Source organism: Tachyglossus aculeatus, chromosome 2 (genome assembly GCF_015852505.1).
Source record: "Tachyglossus aculeatus isolate mTacAcu1 chromosome 2, mTacAcu1.pri, whole genome shotgun sequence".
Classification (NCBI taxonomy): Eukaryota; Metazoa; Chordata; class Mammalia; order Monotremata; family Tachyglossidae; genus Tachyglossus; species Tachyglossus aculeatus.
In genome coordinates this window covers 58,105,329-58,129,036 of record NC_052067.1, presented here as the reverse complement: position 1 = coordinate 58,129,036, position 23,708 = coordinate 58,105,329, and the positions used below count along the sequence as shown (strand labels likewise).

Below are 23,708 nucleotides of genomic sequence, written 5' to 3'. Positions count from 1 at the left end.
GATTGTATCCAAACTGATTATCTTGTATCTACTCCAGCACTTAGAATACTGCTTGACACGTAGAAGAAGCAGCGTGGCTCAGTGGAAAGAGCCCGGGCTTTGGAGTCAGAGGTCATGGGTTCAAATCCTGCCTCCGCCATTTGTCAGCCGTGTGACTTTGGGCAAGTCACTTCACTTCTCTGTGCCTCAGTTACCTCATCTGTAAAATGGGGATGAAGACTATGAGCCCCATGTGGGACGACCTGATCACCTTGTAACCTCTCCAGCGCTTAGAACAGTGTTTTGCACATAGTAAGTGCTTAACAAATGCTATCATTAATAAATAAATGCTATCATTATTATTATAGTAAGCACTCAACAAATGCCATTAAAAAAAAAAACAGAAGAAGATTGAAGAGATCAGGGACCTGGCGAGTGAGCGGGAGAAACAAGAGACCGAAATCAGCATATTAACTGTAGTTTCTCCCTTCACCTACGAGGAACTCAGCTCCATCAGTTGGGAGAACTCTTCCACTACTAGCAGGGAAGGCAAACCTCTCCCAGAATGTCCTAATGGCTTCTGGGAAGTGTAAGCCAGGTCTCACTGAATCCCATAGTATGTCTCGCCTTTTCCTTCACTTCAATTCTGTTGTCAGCTTTTAATGGAGCTGTTTCCAGGACTGTTCAAGCACTGCTTCGGTTGTGACCTTGACATCCAATAACTAAACTCACTTGTATTCCCTCCCTCTGGCCTGGAACTCTCTCCCTCTCCATATACGCCGGGCCACCACTCTCCCCCATCTCTCAGGGTCACATCTGGAGGGTTTCCAGTGCTCTACCAGTCTCGGCTATGGGAGGGAGAGTCAAGCAGAGGCCTACCCATTCCATTCCTAGCTTGGGGAGTGGCTAGCGAGCGGAAGGCAATCTGCTACAAGTCAAAACTCACCCATGCTGGGCAGCAGCGGCTGGGAGAGAGTTGAGAGCGGTGACTCAAGTTTACTGCATGGAAGACAAGGGTGAACCACTTGCATATTTTTACCAAGAAAACTCTATGGATTCATTACCAGAATGTTTGCAGGTGGAGGTGGGGCGTTCTGGGAGAGACGTGTCCATGGAGTCTCTCTGGGTCGGAGACGACTCGACAGCATAAGACAAGACAAAGCAAGACTACTCTCCCTACCTTCAAAGCCTCCTTATTAAGGTCACATCTCCTTCAAGGGGCCTTTCCTGATTAAGCCCTCTTTTCCCTGGCTCCCTCTCCCTTGTCATCTATAAATTTGGATCCGTGACCTTTGGGCATTTGACATTCACCCCTCTACCTTCTGTGCCATCCATAAATTTGGATCCGTGACTTTTGGGTATTTGACATTCATCTCACCCTGATCTTTCCACCAATGGAATATTCCCAAAGAATGGCTCTCTCTGGGAGGGAACGTTACCCAGGAATTCCATTAATCCCATGTCCCCTTGTCCTTGGATTTACCATTGCTCAGAGTGGTGAGATGCCACCCCATATCCTGTCAGAGGAGCAAGTATCAGGTGCAATCGAAATCTGTAAATTGGGGAATGGGAGAAGCAGCATGGCCTAGTGGATAGAGCATGGGACTGGGAGTCAGAAGGACCTGGGTTCTATTCTCAGCTCAGCCACTTGTCTGGTGTGTGACCTTGGACAAGTCACTTCACTTCTCTGTGCCTCAATTACCTCATCTGGAAAATGGGGATAAGACTGCGAGTCCCATTTGGGACAGGGACTGTGTCCAACCTGATTAACTTGTATCTACCCCAACACTTAGAACAGTGCTTGGCACATAGTAAGCGCTTAACAAGTACTACTATTATTGTTATTATGTGGGATGCGCTTATGTGCATATTATGCGCTTAACAAGTACTACTATTATTGTTATTATGTGGGATATGGACTGTGTCCAACCTGATTAACTAGTATTTACCCCAGGGCTTAGAACAGTGCTTGGCACATAGTAAGAGCTTAACAAGTGTTATTATTATTATTATTATTATTATTATTATTATTATTATTATTATATGGGATAAGGACTGTGTCCAACCCAATTGACTTGCATCTACCCCAATGTCTAGTGCAGTGCCTGGCACATAGTAAGCACTTAACAAATACCCTAAAAAAATATGGGAGGAGGCTGGCATTGTCCCAGCAGCTTTACACATTCACTGTGCTAATTGAGAATTTGATTGTTTCAGAGTCTCCCGAATGGAAAACCCAGCCCACCCCACCAATTAAACAGGGATCCTGAATCACAACCAGGAAGGCAAAACTAGCCTGAAAGGCTTCTGAGAACAAAGCCGGATCACTGCTCTGTAGCCGGGATGGTTTCCACTAAGATCACTGCTGTCTCTTTAAAAGTCTTTCCCTCCGGAGCTCAGGATTGAGTCATTACCCAGAGTCCTGGGGCTTGCAGAAGCGCCCAGAACACCAACAGGCCACAGGAAAGGAGAAGATGAAAGGAAGCCCTGGGTCGAGGCGATTTGGAGGAAAGCTAGGCCCCCGGAAGGAAGAATCGTCTAGGCCTGAGTTCTCTGAATTTCCTCATCAACACGACTCTGCCAAAATACAGCATGTTCTGTCCCGTAAAACCATCTCCCCCAGGGTCACCTGTTGGTAAAATTGTTCTCCCTTTGTGACTCACAAATATGTTAATGGTGAATCATGAGCAGAATTCAAATCGGGGAACCCACACTCCCTCTTATCCCATTGACGGGGGATATAAATTCTGGTGAGGAACAGAATTACAGCCTCATTAAGATGACTTTCTACTGTCGGGGATTGTTATGAATTTCACATTTGCAAATAAATGTGCTCCGTTCCCAGGTTGTTCAAAATGTAAGTTGACTACCTAAGTTAACTCTCCATTTTTCATTTTCGATTTGAGAAAATGGGGGGTTCAAAATCCTTGCTATTCTTCCTCAACTTCAGGGGCATCCTCAGGCTCAGATTGGGGGTTCCTGCTGGAACCCCCTAGGGGACGGTCTCTCCCTCAGACCTTTTTTTTTAATGGCATTTATTAAGCGCTTACTATGTGCAAATCACTGTTCTAAGCGCTGGGGAGGTTACAAGGTGATCAGGTTGTCCCATAGCGGGCTCACAGTCTTAATCCCCATTTTACAGACGAGGTAACTGAGGCCCAGAGAAGTTAAGTGACTCGCCCAAAGTCACAAAGTTGATGGTGGAGCTGTGAGCTTAAGTTCAGTGCCCTAGAAATGGCAAGTGCTCAATAAATCAATGGCATTTATTGAGCACTTTCAGTGGGCAGAGCACTGTACTAAAATAATAATAATAATAATAATAATAATAATGGTATTTGTTAAGTGCTTACTAGACAGGTGCTATACTGAGCGCTATGGTACCCTAGCGCTTAGATACAAGTTAATCATGTTGAACACAGTCCCTGCCCCTCATGGGGCTCACAGTTTCAATCTCCATTTTACAGATCAGGTAACTGAGGCTCAGAGAAGGTCTGAGGTCACACAGCAGACAAGTGGTGGAGATGGGACTAGAACCCAGTTTCTAGAGATATAATAATGTTGATATTTGGTAAGCACTTACTATGTGCCAAGCACTGTTCGAAGCACTGGGTTAGATACAAGGTAATCAGGTTGTCCTACATGGGACTCATAGTTTTAATCCCCGCTTTACAGGTGAGGGAACTGAGCCACAGAGAAGTTAAGTGACTTGCCCAAAGTCACATAACAGATAAGTGGTGGAGTCGGGATTAGAACCCATGACCTCTGACTCTCAAGCTGGGGGTCTTTCACTAATGGAGCCCCATATCTAATTGTGAGGTAACAAACACAAATGGGAACACAGAAGCTGTGTAGTGGTCCTGGGTACATCCAAAACAGCACCCACCTTCACTGCTCAGAGTGTTCACAAAGCAGCATGGCTTAAGATAGAGCTAGAAGTCAGAAGGACCTGGGTTCTAAACCCAGTTCCGCCCCATGTCGCCTGTGTGACCTTGGGTAAGTCACATCACTTCTCTGGGCCTCAGTTCCCTCATCTATAAAATGGAGATTAAGAGTGTGAGCACAATGTGGGACAGGGACTGTGTTAACCAGACTAACTTGTATCTACCCCAGCGCTTAAAACAATGCTTGGCACATACTGCATAACAACTACCACAATTATTATTATTAGCAAAAGCAGAGCACCTTCCCGAGGTGAGAGTCCTGTACAAAATGGTGACATTAAAAGTTCAATGGGGCTATTGTGGGACAAGCTGGAAAATTGGGGGGGGGGGGGGGGAGGTGTGTGACAGGCGAGATCTGTCTGTGTACCTCTTAGTCACACCCTCCAGAGACTTGTAATATGTATCCCATTTAAATTCTGTAAATTGTTCAGATCCTCAGTTAAAGTTTGATAAGGAGGATGAAGAGAGATGGAGGAGGGGGAAAAGGAAAAGAAGTCCGATGGCAAGCCTATGTTCAGACTTGGTGGACCAAAATCATTCCTCTAGTTTTTCTGTTTGCTTGTATTATGGTATTTTTTAAGCACTTCCTACATTCCAGGTATTGTACTAAGCACTGGAGTAGATACAAATTCATCAGGATAAATGCATTTTTTAGGTAAATGGTCCCATTTGCCCAACCTGCAAAGCAATCTACCCAGGAGACCTGGTGGTTTCCGCGGATCACATGTGCCGTGTTGCTCTTTTCTCTTTCTTACCCAAAGAGGGGCATTCCACTTCCCCTCTTCACATATTCCACTTCTCTGACTTTCATATGGAAAGGACAGCACCACTTACTGATCTCTCCTGAGGAGCCCTGATTCAGGCTTGAATAGCACTTGGAGATTCTCTCGGAAAGACACTTGAGATCCTTGTCTTGTTCTAGATGTGGAATTTTCAGAACAAATCCTCGGCAAAACAAAACAAGTCAAGAATTCCGTGAATCACCCAACACTGGGAAACCATCTAGCGGCAGTAATCTTTGCAGGGAAATCTCAGTAATTCTGTTGGGTGGGGCACAATCTGAATTAATGAAGTGTTGCTCAGTACCGATTGAATCAACTGATAAATTCATTCATTCAATCGTATTTATTGAGCGCGTACTGTGCAGAGCACTGTACTAAGCTCTTGGGAAGTACAGATCAATAAACGCTATTCATGGAGTGCTGGCTGTGTGCCAAACACTGTGCTAAACTCTTGGGAGAGTATGAAACAAGAGAGTTGGTAGACCTGAACCCTCAAGGAGCTTGCGGGCTAGTGGAGGAGACCAACATTGAAATAAATGACAAATACAGGAAGCAGCAGAGTATAATACTAATGATGGTGTTTGTTAAGCACTTACTATGTGCCAAGCACTGTTCTAAGCACTGGGGTAGATACAGGTAATCAGATTGTCCCACATGGGGCTCACAGTCTTAATCCCCATTTTACAGATGAGATAACTAAGTTACAGAGAAATCAAATGACTTGCCCCAAGTATAAGGAGATGTACATAAGTGATATAGGGGTAGATTGGGATATCAAAGACCAAAGCGTATAGGTTTCCCCTACAACTTAGACTGTGAAGCCCCATGTGGGACTTGATTATCTTGTAATTACTCTGGCACTTAGAACAGCTTCCTATTTTTTTAAAAAATGGCATTTGTTAAGCATTACTATGGGCCAAGCACTGTACTAAGAGCTGGGGTAGATGCAAGATAATAAATAATAATGGTATTTGTTAAGTGCTTACTATGTGTCAAGCACTGTTCTAAGCACTGAGGTAGATACAAGGTTATTAGGCTGTCCCAGGTAGGGCTCACAGTCTTAATCCCCATTTTCCAGATGAGGTAACTGACGCACGGAGAACTTAAGTGACTTGCCCGAAGTCACAGAGCTGACAAGTGGTGGAGCCGGGATTAGAATCCATAACCTCTGTCTCCCAAGCCCGTGCCCTTTCCACTAAGCCACGCTGCTCCAGGGGCTCACATGGGGCTCAAAATCCCCATTTTACAGATGAGGTAACTGAGGCACAGGTAAGTAACTGGCCCGATCACACAACAGACAAATGGTGGAGCTGAGACTAGAACCCAGGTTCTTCTGACACCCAGGCCCAGGCTCTATCCACTTGGCCTTTCGATTCATGGATGAATGGTGCCTCTTGGGTCACTGGAAGGAAAGTTGGTGCTATTGGATGGCCCATCTTTAACTATGAAGATGGTGGTGCCACATTTGGAGACAGAGCAGTGGACTCTGAACAGACAACGGGCCTTGCTACTGTAGTCTCAGCCTCTCAGCCCTGCTTCTTCTCTTTACCCCCACCTTCCATTTCTGCTTCCTCTCCTCGGCCTGGCCCACCTCCATGACCTGTCAATGGTATTTACTGAGAGCTGTGTGCAGAGCACTGTACTAAGTGCTTGGGAGAGTACAGTGAGAAACGGCATGGCCTAGTGGCAGGAGCCCAGACTTGGAAGTCAGAGGACGTGGGTTCTAACCCACGAGCTTGGGAAAGTCATTTAACTTCTCCATGCCTCAGTTATCTCATCTGTAAAATGGGGATTAAGACTGTGAGCCCCATGAGGGACAACCTGAATACCTTGTATCTACCCCAGTGCTTAGAACTGTGCTTGGCACATAGTAAACACTTAACAAATACTATTACTATTATTATTTTTACAGTAGAACAATAAACAGACACATTCCCTGCCCAGAGACTCCCTCAACACAGGCACAAGGAAATAGCCACAGGGCTACTCTGGAGATGGATGAAAACTGTGTTTTAGGAATGTGTTTAGGCATGAAGGCCTTGTATCTCTGTCGTTTACTCTTATCTAGGCTTAAATACTTTTCTATATCGATTGGTAGCAGTACGTTCTCTTAGACCTGAAGGTCAGAGAGCAGGGGCCAGTTTTTCAATTTGCTTCTATTAAAACACACAACCTATTTAGGGGGTCTACAACCACATAAACCAACGGTCTGGTCTGAATAACGGCTCAGAAGCGATGACATTCAGAACGCTGCCCCCAATGGGGCTCTGGCATTTCAAGTACACGTACCTTCCTGCCAAATTGTCCTCTACACGCATTTGTAAGGATGATTTTTAAGATGGCTTGTCTGGGGTTTCGTCGTGATGGACTCATATCCTGAGAGAAGAATAATTGTGGTATTTGTTAAGTGCTTTTTATATGCCAGGCACTGTACTAAGTGTTGGGGTTCATAAAGGATAATCCCACATAAATCCATTATAATAATAATAATGACGGCATTTATTAAGTGCTTACTATGTACAAAGCACTGTTCTAAGCGCTGAGGAGATTACAAGGTGATCAGGTTGTCCCACGGGGGGGCTCACAGTCTTCATCCCCATTTTACAGGGGAGGTCACTGAGGCCCAGAGAAGTGAAGTGATTTGCCCAAAGTCATACAGCTGAGAAGTAAAGGATAGCCTCACATGGGGCTCACAAGGCAGGAGGGAGAACAGGTATTGGATCCTCATTTTGCAGATAAGGGAACTGAAGCACAGAGAAGTTGAGTGACTTGCCCAAGGTCACACAGCAGGCAAGTGGCAGAGCAGGATTAGAATGCAGATCTTCTGATTCCCAGGTCTTTACTCTTTCCACTAGGCCATATTGCTTCTCTCATACAGATCATACAGGAGCATTCCCAATCAAGGAAGGCAATATTGCCAAAGCAGTTTCGCTGCCTGACAGCAGTGCAGAGAAGCAATGAAACAAAATAACAGTCAAAGTCTAGTGGAAAATGCACAGGCCAAGGTTCTAATTCTGATGACGCCACTTGTCAGCTGGGTGACTTTGGGCAAGTCACTTAATGTCTCTGTGCCTCAGTTTCCTCATCTGTAAAATGGGATGAAATACCTGGCCTCTCTTCCACAGAGACCACAAGCCCACGTAGGAGACTGCATCGAATCAAATTATTTTGCCTTATGGGCAGGGAACATATCTGCTAATTCTGTTGTATCGCACCCGCTCAGGCTCTTAGTAGAGTGCTCTGCACATAAGTACTCAAATACCATTGATTAATTGATCCATCTATCTCAATTTCAATGCAATGTTTGGTTCATAGCAAAACACTTAACAAAGACAAGTATTACCCTTTATAAAGTGTGGTGACCTAAATGGGCACGATACCCACTGGTCTGCTGTGTGACCTCGGGCAAGTCATTTAACGTCTCTGTGCCTTAGTTAACTCATCTGTAAAATGGGGATTAAGATTGTGAGCCCCAAGTGGGACAACCTGATTACCTTGTATCTACCTCTGTGTTAAGAAGAGTGCTTGACAGATACATACTTGCTTAATAACATGATTGTTATTATCAACCCCTTCTAGACTGTGAGCCCGTTGTTGGGTAGGAACCGTCTCTATATGTTGCCGATTTGTACTTCCCAAGCGCTTAGTACAGTGCTTTGCACACAGTAAGCACTCAATAAATGATTGAATGAATGAACAATGAAAAAAGGTGGACCGTTACTTCCTAATCTCTGCATTTTTTTGATAATCTATTTCTGGGCTCTCTTGGATTTAGTAATGGAAATGACTTGCTTGGTCATGTTTAGCCTTGTGTCAAATATAATCACTGTGGGTTTTTTTTTTTGGGGGGGGGGGGGGGGGGTGGCTCTGTTTGTGCCTAGCCAGTCTTAATTCATTCCAAATTCCTAGAGTTTTTGATCTCGAGGTTTACCTTCCACTTACCCGTTGGCAATTTCAGTCTACTTCTGTAGGGCTAATTTCTTGATTCACCAGGTGCAATCTGAACTTTATTCACCTTCGAAAATGTGAGCAACCCTCCTAATTTTGTATCCTCTTTAGATATGATAAGCATATTCTCAATGTCTTCACCCAGGTCTTCAATACACAGAATGCCCATTTAAAAGAAGTATAAGGATTGAGGGGTCAAAGCATGGAATTCATTTAATTTTAAAAGAGCAGCTTCCGGCTCACTGCAGTAGAGAAATTTTACATATAGACATGAAATGAATATACACCAAGTGTACTGAAGTTCTGCAGTAAAGTGTACAAGTACAAGACAGAGTTTAGTTGAAATTATGAACGGTGCAATAGCATTTCATTTTGGGGGAATCTACCCATGTCTGATATCATACCTTGGCTTTTAAATTTGGACTCTTTAATGTATTGAGATTTTAAAATATCCAGCTTTGCGTTACTTAAATTCAGGTTTAATCTACATTCTCTGAAATAATTGTTTTCAATCCAAACCCAAGTAAACTATTTTAAAAAGATACTCTGAATTTACATTCAAATACTAGGAAAATTAAGTTCAGGTTTAACCAGCACCCAGGAGGAATGAAAATAGGCCAAAGCCTAGCTCTAGGATTTCCACTGTTGATATAAACATCCCAAATCTGGTTCCACATCCTTGTCTCTAATTGAGTAAATAGTCCATTTCTAAAATCATGGCCTGGAGAGTTCCAGTGATCCACGATTTCTGGGAAAGTGGAAGTTGTGGATGGGAGAAGGAGGGTAACGTCAAGAGGATGATGTTTCAAGGGGTAATGAACTGGTTCTGAGAGGTCGAGTGGAAAATACCAGAGAATGACGTGGAGAGCTAAACATAGTGAAAAAGGAAATTTTGGCAAAACCCAGGGTTTAAAACTTGAGCAGGTGAGAAAACTTAGGAAGCCTTGGATCCGGTATAGTGGAAAACTACCTCTAAGGATCCATGTTGCTTTGTGTTGCTGCCTGTTACATAGGTACGTACGTGTGTGTGTGTGTGTGTGTGTGTGTGACACAGAGTGGGTGCGTGGGGGGTTGGACGGAGATGGGTGGTGAGAAGGCTGAAGGTGAAGAAGGCCTAAGTGCTTAGTACAGTGCTCCGCACACAGTAAGCGCTCAATAAATATGATTGAATGAATGAAGAGACACGCATGATGGCTCTTCCACACGCTTTTATACCCAGAAAAAAGCAACTACTCCAATTGTTGGGTTCCTTTAATAACGATCGCACACAATCCAGAACAATAATTTTGCATGAATGAACAAATCCAACTGAGGACATTCGTAGTGTAATTTACCCATTTTCTTTTCTAGTCACTGAAAGTAAAACAGAAATTCCAAGTGATTCTTTAGTAAATGGCCTAGAGGTCCAATATGCTAGGTCTTGATATTATTTACTTCCTTGAAGTAAGCTCAGAGCATTAATACGGGTTAACGGTTAAAAGATGCATTTTCAAATGACTTAGGCACAAAATGTTTCTGACTTTTCAGGAAGCTAAACTAGAACTGCAGCATTGGAGCTCCCAGTTGGGTGTAGAGGATAAAAGCATAGGCACTTTCCCCAGCTGGTTTATTGCACATTGTCATGTTCGGTCTCAGTTCAAGTTCCAACCACATGCTTATTTGTAAATAACCAAATCCCCACCTCCAGGTACATTCCCATCAACAAAACACTAAGTGTTCCATGCAAATTGCCCTAATAAAGCTATATTCAGTAATTAGAACTGCTCGAAGGTTGCTTTTTTTGGAATCTCTGTTCATTACTGCCTCGGGAGTTGAGATTTGTCAGAAAGTGACTTTTGCCACCATGAGGCAGCAGCTTCTCGGCCACGGGGATCCAGATGGGGACTGGCTCTCTACCGCAACTCCTGTCCACTTCTGCTGAGTGACAATTAGTGCAGCACAAAGATAGAAAGAAGAGCACTGTGCTTGAATTAACCAGTTTGATTCCACATTGTGTACCACATTTGAAGTATTTTAACAGTACTCCTTTAATGGAGGCATTTCAATCTATTAAAATACAAAGTAATCACTCCAGGTGCAGTTACACATGTGTACTGTAGGAATGTTTCTCAAAAGTGATCCATCATATTTTCCTTAGTGTCTCACATCAAGTTAAGAAAACTGCTGCATTTAAAATACAGTTCACGAGCCATTAGAAGCAGAGAAGCAGCACGGCTTGGTGGAAAGAGCACAGGCCTGTGAGTCAGAGGACCTGGGTTCTTCCTAATCCTGGCCCTGCCAAGTGCTTGCTGTGTGACCCAGGACAAATCACATAACTTCTCTGGGCCTCCTTTGCCACGTTTGTAAAATGAGGATTAGATCCTCCTCCAGCCAACTTAGACTTAGCCTCATTTGGGTCAGGGACTGCGTCCAACCTGATAAACTTCTATCTACCCCAGCGCTTAGAAAAGCGCTTGACACAGAGAAAGGGCTTAACAAAGACCATTAAAAAAAATTCTACGAGTTGCGGAAAACTGATTTGGACTTTGTTAGATAGATGTGACAAATGACCAGACAAAAATGATCATTTGGTATAATGATTACAAAAGTTCTCCAGCTCAAAAGCTCTGGGTGTTGGTAATGTGTCACCCTAGAAGATTCTAGCCTCAATTCTGAAAAAAAAAAATCAAAAAACAAACCCAAAACCAACAAAACCCAACAAAAAAATAAAACACAAAAACAAAAAAACCACATCAGTCTCCCAATTTTTGGAAATAGCCAATCACTGTCAGTAACAAATGAATACTTTGAAACCCGCAAAGCCGACCTCGACAACACATAAAAGTTTCAAGTATTTAAAAAGCCTTGCCATTGACGAAACACTTTCGGTTTGGTTTGGTGGACAGTCTCCCTCAAACTATTGTACTGCTTTTGAAGCATGAGAAAAACGAGAGGTTGTCTCTTCGGTTAATACTTCTTTAGAAAACATTCACTGATTAAATATCTATATAGTAATTATAAATAGATTTTGGTGTTTAGGCACAGAAAGTCTAAATGGGCTCTACGGCACTTGGCGCTAGAGCATGGTAGCTCATCTGAACATTAGTCTTCACTATAGTTTGCGCAACTCTCTGCCAGTCTTAAAAACACAACTAAGCAAGAGAGAAGTCGTATGGGTTGTTTAATTCGCCAACTTCAAAACAGGGAAGTAACTGAATTTCCAGTTGGCTTGATAATCGAGAATAAATTAGAACCAGCCTCCCTAGCTTATCTTTCCCTGGAAACCTTTCCGTCTTTTTAAGGCAACGAGGTTTACATTCCAACAGTGTCTGACACGCCAGGTCTATCGGTGTCCTGTTGTTTGTGTTACACTACTTCCAAAATGCGAAGGTCAGGAGTTCCCTTCACCAACATTTACTACAAACTCTCTCATGTATTACAAAAAAAGGTTATATGTGTAAAAGTACCATTAAGGGACACGAGATGAAACCGCACTGTGAGCCCTACAGTGTGACTGTAGTAGGTATATGTAAAACCCTGAAGAACAGTGATATGGATTGGGGACTGTCAGCCACTGGCCCGGTTTCTACAGGAAATGGGAAGAGAGAAAAGGCAGCAGTAGTGACAGTGTGGTTTAGCCCATCGGGCTCTGGCACTCATATAACAGGAAATGAGCACACGGAGCCCCATCGCTGTCACGACCCACGTCAATGCCCCGATTCCTCATCTTTCCAGTTTTCATATCTGGGAAGTTCTATTATCACAGGACAGGAAGGCGACCCGAATCTGTGATATTCGCAACGTACCCCAAGAGTCTCATGGCTCATGGCTAGGTATCACTGTATTCTAAGTTCATAACTGAGGGTGGACCTTTCCAGACTCCAACCCAGAGAGCGCTCAAAATCAATTTTTGAGAAATGGGACCCCACGGCCGTCCCCCATCAATTCCCTACCGAGCGCTCCCCACTTAAAACCCCTGCGCTCGTGCGGAGACAGTCATCCGCAGGGGCAAGTGATCTGAGGAAATCCCAATTCTCACACCTGAGCTATAACTCAAGAATTGCCCACTGAGAAAAACAGCTTCCTTCTCGCTGTTGAATTCCAAACCATTATGAGGAAGAGAATCAGTCTTCTGGCCTTTGGTTTGATCTCCGGGGTACACCCTGAGTTAGAATGTGACGGATGGACAGCTAGATGAAACCCCATGGAGGAAAATGCTCAAGCCCCTGGGGGGGAGGGAGGGGATGGGCCAGGAGAGGGGATTTTTAGTAAAGGGTGAAGAATAACCAGATTTTTTTGTTTCATGGCCAAGACCGAATACGTTTTTCCTTTGTGGAGCTGGAAGAGATAATGGTTCAACAAAGAATCAAACTGGTTCTTTCCGAGGATAACATCACACTGAACCTCTTCGCTCTTTTGCCGTGAGTGTGGACAGTGATTATTTTGGAGAAGGAAAAATAAGAAAGTGTGGAATTAGTACGGCAGATGCTGACAGGGAAATTGCAAGACTCTACAGGAAGAATGCCTCAAACAAATGCTACTTTGTTCCCATCTCTACTGGCACCGCTGCCCCTCCCCTTCCCACCCTCAGCCCCCGCATCCCCAAGGTAAAAAGGCCAGAATGACCAAAGCCATCGTAAAAGTAGTGTGCATAACGCCAGCTGACAAACAACATAGAAACAAGTCACGCTGTGTTATCCGTGGTCACGTTCTTCAGGGTTAGTCCAGTAACTCAAGACTTTACATTCTTCCGTCTTTATTTGTTTCTTTTATTTCTTTAGATTAAACATGTAAAAGGTTAATGAACAGACATAGTCCGGAGTTAGTAGGTTGGTATTATCACATTTATTAAAATAATGCTATGGGTTAATAAGAAACAGCAAAGAACCAAAGAATTAAAATGCAAGCTATGTAAAAACCCAACTAAAACCCAAATGTATCTAATGTATTCATCCAGAAGCTAACTAAAAGCTCAAGAAAGACAATACACCCGATATAGTAAAGTACTGCAAAACAATTGGCAATTTTCAGTTATCAAAATTGTGGGTTTTGCATTTTTTGTATCCTTTTCTCAATCAGGAAAAAAATTATTTTGAATGTTATATAACATACATATAAAACAAGATAGAAAAATACATTATAAACTTGTAACAATGGCTGTAAATACATTATCTTACATGTTTCTCATAGGCAATAGGTTGGTTATGGTACATACATAGCATGAATCTACTAAGATAATAAAGAATAGACAAAATACATGTCAGCTGTACGATAACATACAAGCGACACTCCCATCTACCCACTCTAAAAAAAATTACATAATACTGTCAGAAAAAAGTCTTAAAAACTACATATTTTAATAAGAAATAAATTCAAATAATAAAGAATGATAATACTGAGAACCAAGGCGTTCCGATATTTCAAAAGTCATGCGGTTTTTTTTGTTTTGTTTTCTGTTGTTTTTTTTTTTTTCAGTTGAGCCCCAAATTTGTCAACTAAGTTTTCCAAAGTTTGTTTGGAGCAAACATTCCTCATAATGTCACACACCTATCTCATAAGCTTACTTCCTTTCCAATAAAAAAAAAAAAGACCTTTGATAAACTTCGAAAATGTCCAGGTTTATCGTAGTTGAGATGAAACTGGATCAAACACTGGTATCGTTCTAGCAAATCTCTCTTCGTATTTTTGAGTGTCGCACGTTTATTCGACCAACCAAAATCAAAATCAAAATGGCACAGCATATACTGTAGGTAAATGGAAAGAACTGTGTAACAGGGAGACCAAGATGGTGGCATGTTGAACAAAAGCTAGCTGAATACAAAAGGATGAATGTCTATTGCATAGTAAATAAACTGATAAGTGTTTTTTTTCTGAGGGACACACCATGGTAGGTGAGGTCACCGTGCGGGTGCTTTACTGAGCTGACTTCTGACCTTTGACTTCCAAGTAGGTAAGAGGGATATGAGTTGAGAAGCTGGGTTTACCCCATCACCTGATATTTGCCATGACCGGTTCTGAGCTCTCAGGAAAAGGAGTACTAAGAACCTAGCCTTGGGTGGACGCTTGCTTCGACTGATGCACAAGGCTAACGAAACCCCAAATGAAATGGAGACAAACGGAAAGAGGGCTGAAGCTTTCCAAAAAAACCACAACAAAACCCAAAAAAACCCCAAAAGCTTTCTTTTATGCGCTATTTTGAGCCCACAGAACAGTTAAAACTCAAATAAGAACCGATCCCCAAAGTTACTGTAAAAATGACCTCCCGTGGCTGGCAGTGGTTTGTAAAAAATGTGGGGTTTGAAACACAAGAAAATCCTGTAAGGCTGGTGGGGGGGGCGGGGGGGGGGGGGGGGGGGGGGCAATCAAGCCTGTTCAATTCCAGCATCCACAAAGCTTGATTTTGTGGAAAGTCAGTTTTTTTTTCCCTGCCCCTAAAAGGAAGCCAAGCCAACCTGTGAACCAAGTTGAGCGCCTGGCCCCTTGAGTTCTTAAGAGTGTATACCACAGCCACGGATGCTGTGCTTAACCCAGGTGGTTGACAGGGCTGAAAGTGAACTGGTTGGTGTGTGATAGAAAAGTGCCCTCATTTTTTTTTTCTTTACAGTTAGTGGATTTGGCAGAGTTCGAGAAGTTGGCATGGCAAAAATTAGGCAATCTTATATCATCAACTCACTGGTTTTCCCTCCCAGCTTCTTTTCTCAAACTGGGTGACTGAGTGGCATGCTTTTCCTTGTTATCTGAGGGAGGAGCTGATTGGACGAGACACTTGACTAAATGACCATGGAGGAAAATAAGGCACTTTCTTTTCTTTAGACGTATTCCAATACTTAAAAAATCAAAAATAAAGACAAAAAAGGCTCTTTTGGTCTTTTGTTTCTTGACAACCACCAGAAAAAATCATTTAATGAAATAAAGGGTTTCTTTGTTCTTTTTTCTTCTTTTTTTATAACACTTGAAAGTATAAAATGCTACATTTCCAAAAATATATTTTTTTTTCTGCACCAGCACCCTTGTAGAGTAAAAGTATCTACTTTTTTGTTCATTTGTTTCAATGCACTACACTTTATCTACAATTTCATTACATGTATACAGCAAATAGGCAAGCATGGCTTTTACATCCTTAATGATTTTGTTCTCTATACAGGGAGGTTTTCAAAAAAATATTTGAACAGTTTGCCCAGAAATGTGACACATAATGCATGTACCTTGTTCTCGTAGAATCTTTTAAAGGAGCTGTAAAATACATGTTCGGTCATTTTACCTCAGGTGTTTTGAAAAAATAGTGTTGCAGTTTTGTTCTTTGCATCTGTTTGAAAATTCCTCTTAGTTTTCCCCCTCATGGCACGCTTTTCGGTTTAACGCATCAAATTTGGCAGGCTATATAAAAAAGGCTGCAACCTCTGCCCTCTGAGGGCACTGTAGTGACTAAACAGCATGTCAAATTTTGAATACTTTTGGAAATCACTTCCCCAATGACATCCCTGACCAAAGGTGCATGCATGATGCATCATCACACAGTACATTCAGAAAGAGAGAAAGAAAGAGAGAGAGAGGAGAGGGCGGGGGAAGAAGGGACGGGAGGGGAGAGCTTTGACTTCACTATGAGAAGAAAAAGATTCCTAGAAGTCTCTCACAGTAACTGCCTCTGTCATAGGGTAGTTAAGGGCCATCTGTCTCCGTTTCTTAAAAATGAGGCCTTCTTACCGTTCGCTTAGGGTGGGTCGCTAAAGGATGATCAGTGCTGAGGGATGAATTGGGCCTTATTGCTTTACTACTCTTCAGTGCAGGTTCTAGAACCACTTTCACCCAAACAGGAGGGAAAAAAAAATGAAATAAAAGCCGAGTCGGAGGACAACAATTTCTTTGTCTTTCGTTTTGTTAGATGGTAAGACGAACGGACAAGTGCCTCAGCTCGCTGCACTGACGACAGGCAAGCAAAGGCGATTACCAGTTAACTGATCAGCAGGCAGGCATGGTCAGGTCATCATTGGGTGAAGAGTTCAGAGGTCAGAAGGTCATAGGTTAGTTGCCGGTGGCGGCTGGGTGGTTAGAAACAAAACAAAACAAAAAAAAAAAACAAAAAAAAAACAAAAAGAAAGAAAAGATAGAGAAGAGATTAGTTTCAGCTAGTGACGGCTTAATGACAACATGAAAAACTAATTACAACTAATAAAAAAACAAGCATGTTTAATTCTGACAAACTGATCGACACCATCTACAGAGTGCAATAAAATCATGACATCATGAAGCATCATGATTTGAACATGTGAAGGAGAGCCCATTCCCACAAAACTGGTTAACAAGAAATAAATAGAAGTCAAATACGACTAAAGTCTAATGGTTAGTAGCAGTCAAATGAAGGAAATTGGAAAACAAAAACAATGAATAGGTTTTGGAACTTGGCAAAAGACTTTTCGAACCAACAGTCAGTGCAGTTATCCATTTCTGACTGCTATTAAGCATTAGTACTCTCCCAGGTGCAAGCATTAAAGCATCTATTAATGATGGATGTGATTATTAATAACTGGTGGTTAAAAGAAATGAATTTCGAATCCCCTCTACACCACTTGGTTTACCATACACCATGGGCCGAACAAGGTTTCTTTTGTTCAATAAAATTTTTATTGCTTTTCAATTATCTATTTACAAACAACATGGAATTTCTTGGCCTCATGATACAAAAGCAATACTAAACTGTGGTCTAGCAATGTAGGCGTCATCATGGGAACCAAGCCTTTTGCGCTAGCCAGCACTTTCCAGTTGAAAATACTATTTTACACATATAGAACACTTATAAAATGCACTTAGATGTAAACACTGTAAAGTCCTGCCATTTTAAAGTCTATACTTACAAAGCTCTAAGTACATCAAAAAATAGAGAAAATCTCTAATTGATCTCTAAGAAGGCATTTTAAAACTACAAACAGCTTTCTTTATTCCATTTCAAAGCTAATACTCTGCAAATACAATAAAATCTGACATTTCATATACATTCTTGCTTTATATTTTTATATTTTAAAAGAAGCCACCTGTAAATACTATTTTCTTTTGCAAAATAACAAAACAAAAACCAGGAAAAAAAATTACAGTAAAACATAAAAAAGTTCTCAAGTGGAAAAAGTTATCATTCCCAATGTCCTTGAGCAGTTCCTTCCTTAATTATCCTCTAACCACACTCTCCCTTCACCAAACTTGGTCCACTTAACAGTAGTATGATTTTTTTTTTAAGACTCATTCAACAGCTTAATTTATCTAATAAATTCTGAGGTTTGATAAGAGTTTTTTCTGTACTGTTGCCATTCTGACTAAGGCAGAGGAGGTGAAAGTGAAAGATCTTCAGTGCAAAGTCAGATTTGTGCCATTTCATAAAATGAAATCCAGTAGGTGTAACGTTCACAGATAGCGGGAGTTTAAATGATCTGCATCATGGGCTGATTTACCTTCACGTAATGAGAAATGGTTTCTGTGGTCTACCGTTTAGGATACAGTCCATAAACACTTAAAAAGATCACTTCTGTATCTTAAGCGTGAACACATCTTCCCTGAATTTCTTCAAAAATCGGTTTATGTGGGATTGTGCTGAAATTAAACTGCTGCTCCCAAAAGGAAGAAAGTAAAAATAAATATTTCATGTGGTCACAGGTGCCACTTTCAGGTATCTAGAAAGACAGAATCTTATAAAGCATTTGTGGTAGTGATTATAATTTCGAGTAAAATGTACAACGTTTTTCATATAAATTATGTGAGGGATGGTTCTTGTAAAAGCATTATTCAGAAAAATGATCAGTATTATTTCTTGTGGAGCAGAAAATCGAAGCAAGCTACCTTTTAAAAAGAAACCAGTATACCATCCTCTGCCTAGGACCGGCCTTCTACAGTACACACAGGTTGTCAACTGTGCCACTTAACGGTTCCTTACAATTACAAGTCCGTCTGTCGTGTTATAGGAATCAAATTCAGTTTTGCATTATTTGTACAGCTGGGGCTTATCTTAGTAAAGAACTCTACACGGGGTCAACCCTTCACCAATTTGAAAGGGTTAGTTATAAGAGTCAAACAGTGACACACGTTCAGAGGCTGAATTTCCTTGCTTTCAACGTAATGCTTACATTACCTCAATGCCTAAATGGAGGATAAAAAAAGTCTACTTAAAGAGTGAGCACGGTAGTATGAAAAAATAATTTAAGAGAATCAACTTAAACATCCCCTCAGACCCAGGGTACATCTTTATGAGGATGCCTAACAGCTGGGTGTGAGTTTCCCGTGCTCTAAAAAATTAATATTTCGGTTTGCTGACATTGCATTCTGAATAAAATCAGTGACAAGACTACAACATGCATCATTCATTTACAAAAGTTACACATGGAATGTGTTGCCAGTTTCCAGATACACTGCAATTTTCGTTGAGCTCATCTATTGAATGTTTAAAAGGACAGTAATTATTCTCAACGACAAAGTTTTCCGGATCTTCAAAATGGATACAAATGGAATAGTGTTCTTTGATGTGAAAAAACTGTAAAAATAATTTTACGCCCTATCCTAAAAAAATGTCATTGGTGTGATTAAAGCGCTAGATGGTGTCCATTTTGCTCTGAACACACACACACACACACACACACACACACACACGCACGCATGCACAAAAAAAAAGTCACAAAATTGCTTCTGACTGTATCCTAGGAAATCCTTCCCGGATTCAGGCGGAATGGTGTGCATTTTATTTCCAACATGTTTCGTGAGGGACTGATAGTTTAGGTTTCCACAGGGTGGCCACCATAACAGTCCTGTGGCAGCCGTATTTCTGCCAAAATATTGTCCCTCCAGGGCATCCTGTGTCAGAGCCAGGAGGCTCTTGTGGAATGTAAGGTGCTGTAATAAATATCGAGAGTGCCATGTCCCCTTGGGAAGCTCCTCTGGGTGGAAGGGATTCAGTGGGGGTTGGGCAGGGCGGGGGGCGGGGGGAAGGTGGCCCACTGTGTATATTGGAAAACACACGTTTTTCATGGGAGGGCTTCATGAGTACAAGGATGACCAAAAGCTGCAGTGCATTTCCTCTAATCCATCAATGGCATTTATCGAGGACTTTACTGAGTGCGGACAGCACTATACTGAGTAAGCTCTGAGTCCTAACGAGAGAGGCAGGTAGATCAGTGCCAATTCATGGACTTTCATTGACAGCCACGGCTACCTTGTGGCAGGAAAAAGAGTTCAATGTCAATAAACCGAAAAAAAAAAAAAAAGACTACCTCCTGATAGATTTCAATAGCTCATTGGAGGGTCCAGGGATACAAGTAGGTGGCAGATTTTAGCTGATGAATAGGAGAAAAATGAAAACTTATTTTCCATTCAAAGGTCAAAGCAACAGAGGTCTCCAAGTGACTGGACCCCATCTCGTCAATGGAGCTTCAAAAGTTATTTTACCTTCAGGCGATACAATTTAGCAGCAAATGACAGATACCGAAGGATCTATTTTGGCAAGAAAATGTAGCAGGACGAGGGAAACTGAGTATACCGATTTAGAGAAGCTCAACTACCTCCAAAAGTTATCTTCACAGTCCTTACTTTGCTAACTTCGGGTAAGTATGTCCTTGTGGCTAGGCAGAGACCCAAACTTTTATCGCAAAAGAAAGTGGAAACTAAATCGTCAGATTTCTCCAAATGTACTCAGGAGGCATCTTTACTTCTTTCTCATTAAGCACCCATCCATCCAGTGTGTTTTTGCGACACCAACCTGATATATTTTCGGGCCAATTAAAATAGTGGATTTAGGGGCAAAAGAATTACGGGAAACAAACGTATCCGAACTGGGTCAGGATAATTTACGTTACGCACGCCTACAGTTGGACGGTCTGGGGACAGGACGAAACCAAGGAACTTTTGAAATGCCTTAAAAGATACCAATTTTTCATAGTAATCGCTACTCAAATCGGAAAAGGGCAAACACAAAATGGATGAGTGGAGGGGGTGGGGAGAGGGAAGGGGGAGAAGATTTCCTCACCAGATGTGGTGTTGCAAATTTCATGTACATCCCACGTTATTTCTTATAAACAAGAACTGCAGAACTAAACTAACCTCGGTCTGCGGTCACAATCCTTTGGTAAGGATGGACTCGCATATCGTGCCTTCGAACTTTAGTAGCCACCGCACCTAGTTAAATTGCAATTACCAAGACAAAGTTAGAAAACATTCACAAAGAAATCAACATTAACAGCAGGGTTTATCAAAATGGATTTCAATGCTCATTTACTAAAACAAAAAGATTTGTTTCAAGAAAGCAACAAGTTAAGGCACAATCATTTCAAATCTTAACCAGAATATGTGGAGTGTCTGTGGAGCTTAAAATTGCATTCATTTATAATATTCTGGCCTTAACCTGCTTGATCCATTCATCTGAGATCCCCAAACTTCAGTTTCTCATGAAATCAATTAGACCCAAGCACATTTAAAGCTTTACTAGTCACATATTCACTGAAGTGCCTTTCTTGCAGCAGGACTATTTAAATAATGCCATATTTAATACTGACAATTATTTGCTAACCTTAAGACCGCTTCCAGTTTCTACCACTTAGCAAAAGTTTAAAAGCAATTCTTCCAGCCTACAGATTGTGGTTTTAAACTTTTAAGTCATAAGTATGAACTGCAATGAATTAGGTGATTAGTAAAGCAAACAGTATAGAACACTTAGCAGTCAGTATACTACTATACACTCATTTATAAATTACAGCTACTTCATCAAAATACAGGCTAAACCAAATCAATGGCAAAATTTCATTTGATAATCTATGTGCAAAAAAGTGCAAGTAAGTCACTGACTGCTAGGCCAAGCTTTTTTATTTTTATTTTTCCCCGAGGCTGCTGAAACTAAGCATTTGTTAAATTCAGATCTGATGAGGGTTCGGTTAAGACCGTTCTTGAATTCTTAGCCTTTCGTTGGGAAAGCCATACCTAAAGATAAAAGGAAGGGAATTAAAAATTAGTCACCAATGAAGATTTGATGCTAATATCACTCTCCTCCTCCCTACCACCAACACACATGGCCGCATCTGTTTTGAAGGGCACTGCTTGCTCATTTAACATGAAAATGGACATATGGCATGCATGTTATCTGTGTGTATATGTGTTAAAACTCAGCAAGGAAAGGAGCTAGAAATATTTGGAATTTCTCCCCAGTCTAAAAAAGCATTTGGCCTTTTACTGCTTAGGACAAAAGTACTAATTAGAATTAGTGCGATATTAATGAGGTCTCGTCTATATTGACCTATTTCTGCCAATGGGATATTTTCCCACTCCACATATTTCGGTCACTCATCTAGCCTCTTTTGAAAAATAGAACAACAATTTGCGCCATATTTTTTTTTTAATATTGCTTTGGGGCCTCTATGCTCTTTCTAAGCAGTAAAATTTTTCAATGCCATTTCTTTCCTTTAGTAGAGCTCACAGAGGTAATCACAAGAGTTGAATTCTACACGGTCAAATCACACAGCTCTTACACTCCAACTGTCGAAACAACAGCTGGTGGCTGAGTTACACTTTTGCAGGATAGACTGAATAGCAAAACTCCTCAGCAACAGATGCTATGGGTGCCAGCAGAGAGGAGTGCTGGATGGATGCACGCACACACACACACACAAAAAAAAAAGGGAAAAAAAGAAAAAAAGCATGCGTGGGGTTACGGGATAGAATATTAATAAAATGGCAGAATTTGGGGTTAAATGTCACACATTATTTTTTAATGCTTTAGGAAAAGTCTGCGGTAGAAACAAGCCTCTTGTTAACAGTTCTGTCATGTGATTTTGACCACTACATTATTTTAATCAATGATTTAGTGAGAAATGAAAAACAGAGGTCACAGTAAAAAAAAGAGGATTTCTTTCCATAATTCCCAAGGCACAACTGTGCCCACGCACCACACACAGATAACATACAGAACATCAAGTCTTCACTTAATTGAGCACTGAATTTTTGTTTCAACAAATTATTGACTGAATCTCAGTGTCCAGTGTTTCAGAATTTGTGTAAATCTATATCGCTGCTGAAAAATCTTTCAAGATCAAAGTTCTAGAAATCAACAGCAATACACGCAGCACCAAGGTCATAGCAATTCAGGGAGAGAGAGGAAAAAAAAACAGAAAAAAAATATTCAAATTCTAACTGATAAAACAAAAGGTTTGCAATGAAACAGTTTGTTCCAGATTGATTGGTCGGTTTATAACGGCTGCTGTATTCTAGTCCTTCATCCAGCAAGTCAATGGGCTGAAATATCAGGCATGAATGGCATTTCAATCCACTCTATAAAAAAAAGGCATCAGTAATATTGCTGAGCACACTGCTTTTGTTTGTCTCGCAGTTCTAAACTCAATGAAATTACTAAGATCTCTGCTCTTCTCTACAAGTGGCATTCAAAATGTCCCGCCAAAGGACTCATTCATCTATTTTATGCCCTGTTCTACCTGAAAGCCCCATGTACTTTGGCACTTTTGCCCAGCCTTCTCTCAAGGCTCACCCTAAAGAAACCCCTTGAAAGGTGATGGAGGCCATCTTGCAATTCACCTCTTCCCTGTCTTTCACTTCTACCCCTCTTAAAATGCATTCAGGAATTACTCTATTCTTTGGAGAAACCATTCAAGCTTTATATCTGCAACCCTAAGAAGATATTCTGGCATCATATGTACTTGGCTGCAACCTTCTAACTGGCCCCCCAAATCGCCTGACTAACCTATGGCAATGATCACCCCTTCGTCCCACTCCAGGGCTTTGTCAATAGAAATGTGATGAAAATGTAACTCAGTTTTTCAGAAAAAAAACAAACAAAAACAAACCCATGAAATATCTGTCTGTCTCAAGCAAAAAATACATGGGGAACAATTGTGTTGGGGGGAAAAAAAGAAACAGGCCATGATCTTATAATATGGTACGACTGAATCCTCTCTCCCACCCCCCAGCAAATTATATATATATATATATATATATATATACGTGTATGTGTATGTATATGTATATGTATATATATATATATATATATACTTGGTAATCCCTTTAGGAATTCGTTCTTAACGAAACCCCAAATTCCAACTGAATT

The 23,708-nt window shown here is 41.3% G+C and overlaps 1 protein-coding gene and 1 non-coding gene across 7 annotated transcripts in view; one reads left to right on the top strand and one right to left on the bottom strand.

The window, feature by feature from the left end:
- The first annotated feature begins 777 nt into the window (after window positions 1-777).
- LOC119924913 lies at window positions 778-915 on the top strand. The gene has a single exon (XR_005449591.1). It is a non-coding gene; the product is annotated as a small nucleolar RNA SNORA7 (small nucleolar RNA).
- A 14,067-nt stretch (window positions 916-14,982) lies between these two features.
- QKI (QKI, KH domain containing RNA binding) overlaps window positions 14,983-23,708 on the bottom strand; it is a 207,416-nt gene continuing 198,690 nt past the window's right edge. For 3 of the 6 annotated variants that reach the window (XM_038759089.1, XM_038759100.1, XM_038759080.1), the window contains exons 7-8: window positions 20,702-20,776; window positions 14,983-16,668 (exon numbers count right to left, since the gene is read on the bottom strand). In XM_038759089.1, coding sequence (XP_038615017.1) covers window positions 16,652-16,668; window positions 20,702-20,776 — 92 coding nt within the window. In that variant the 3' untranslated portion in view covers window positions 14,983-16,651. The other 3 variants (XM_038759120.1, XM_038759128.1, XM_038759111.1) reach the window with 3 other exon arrangements.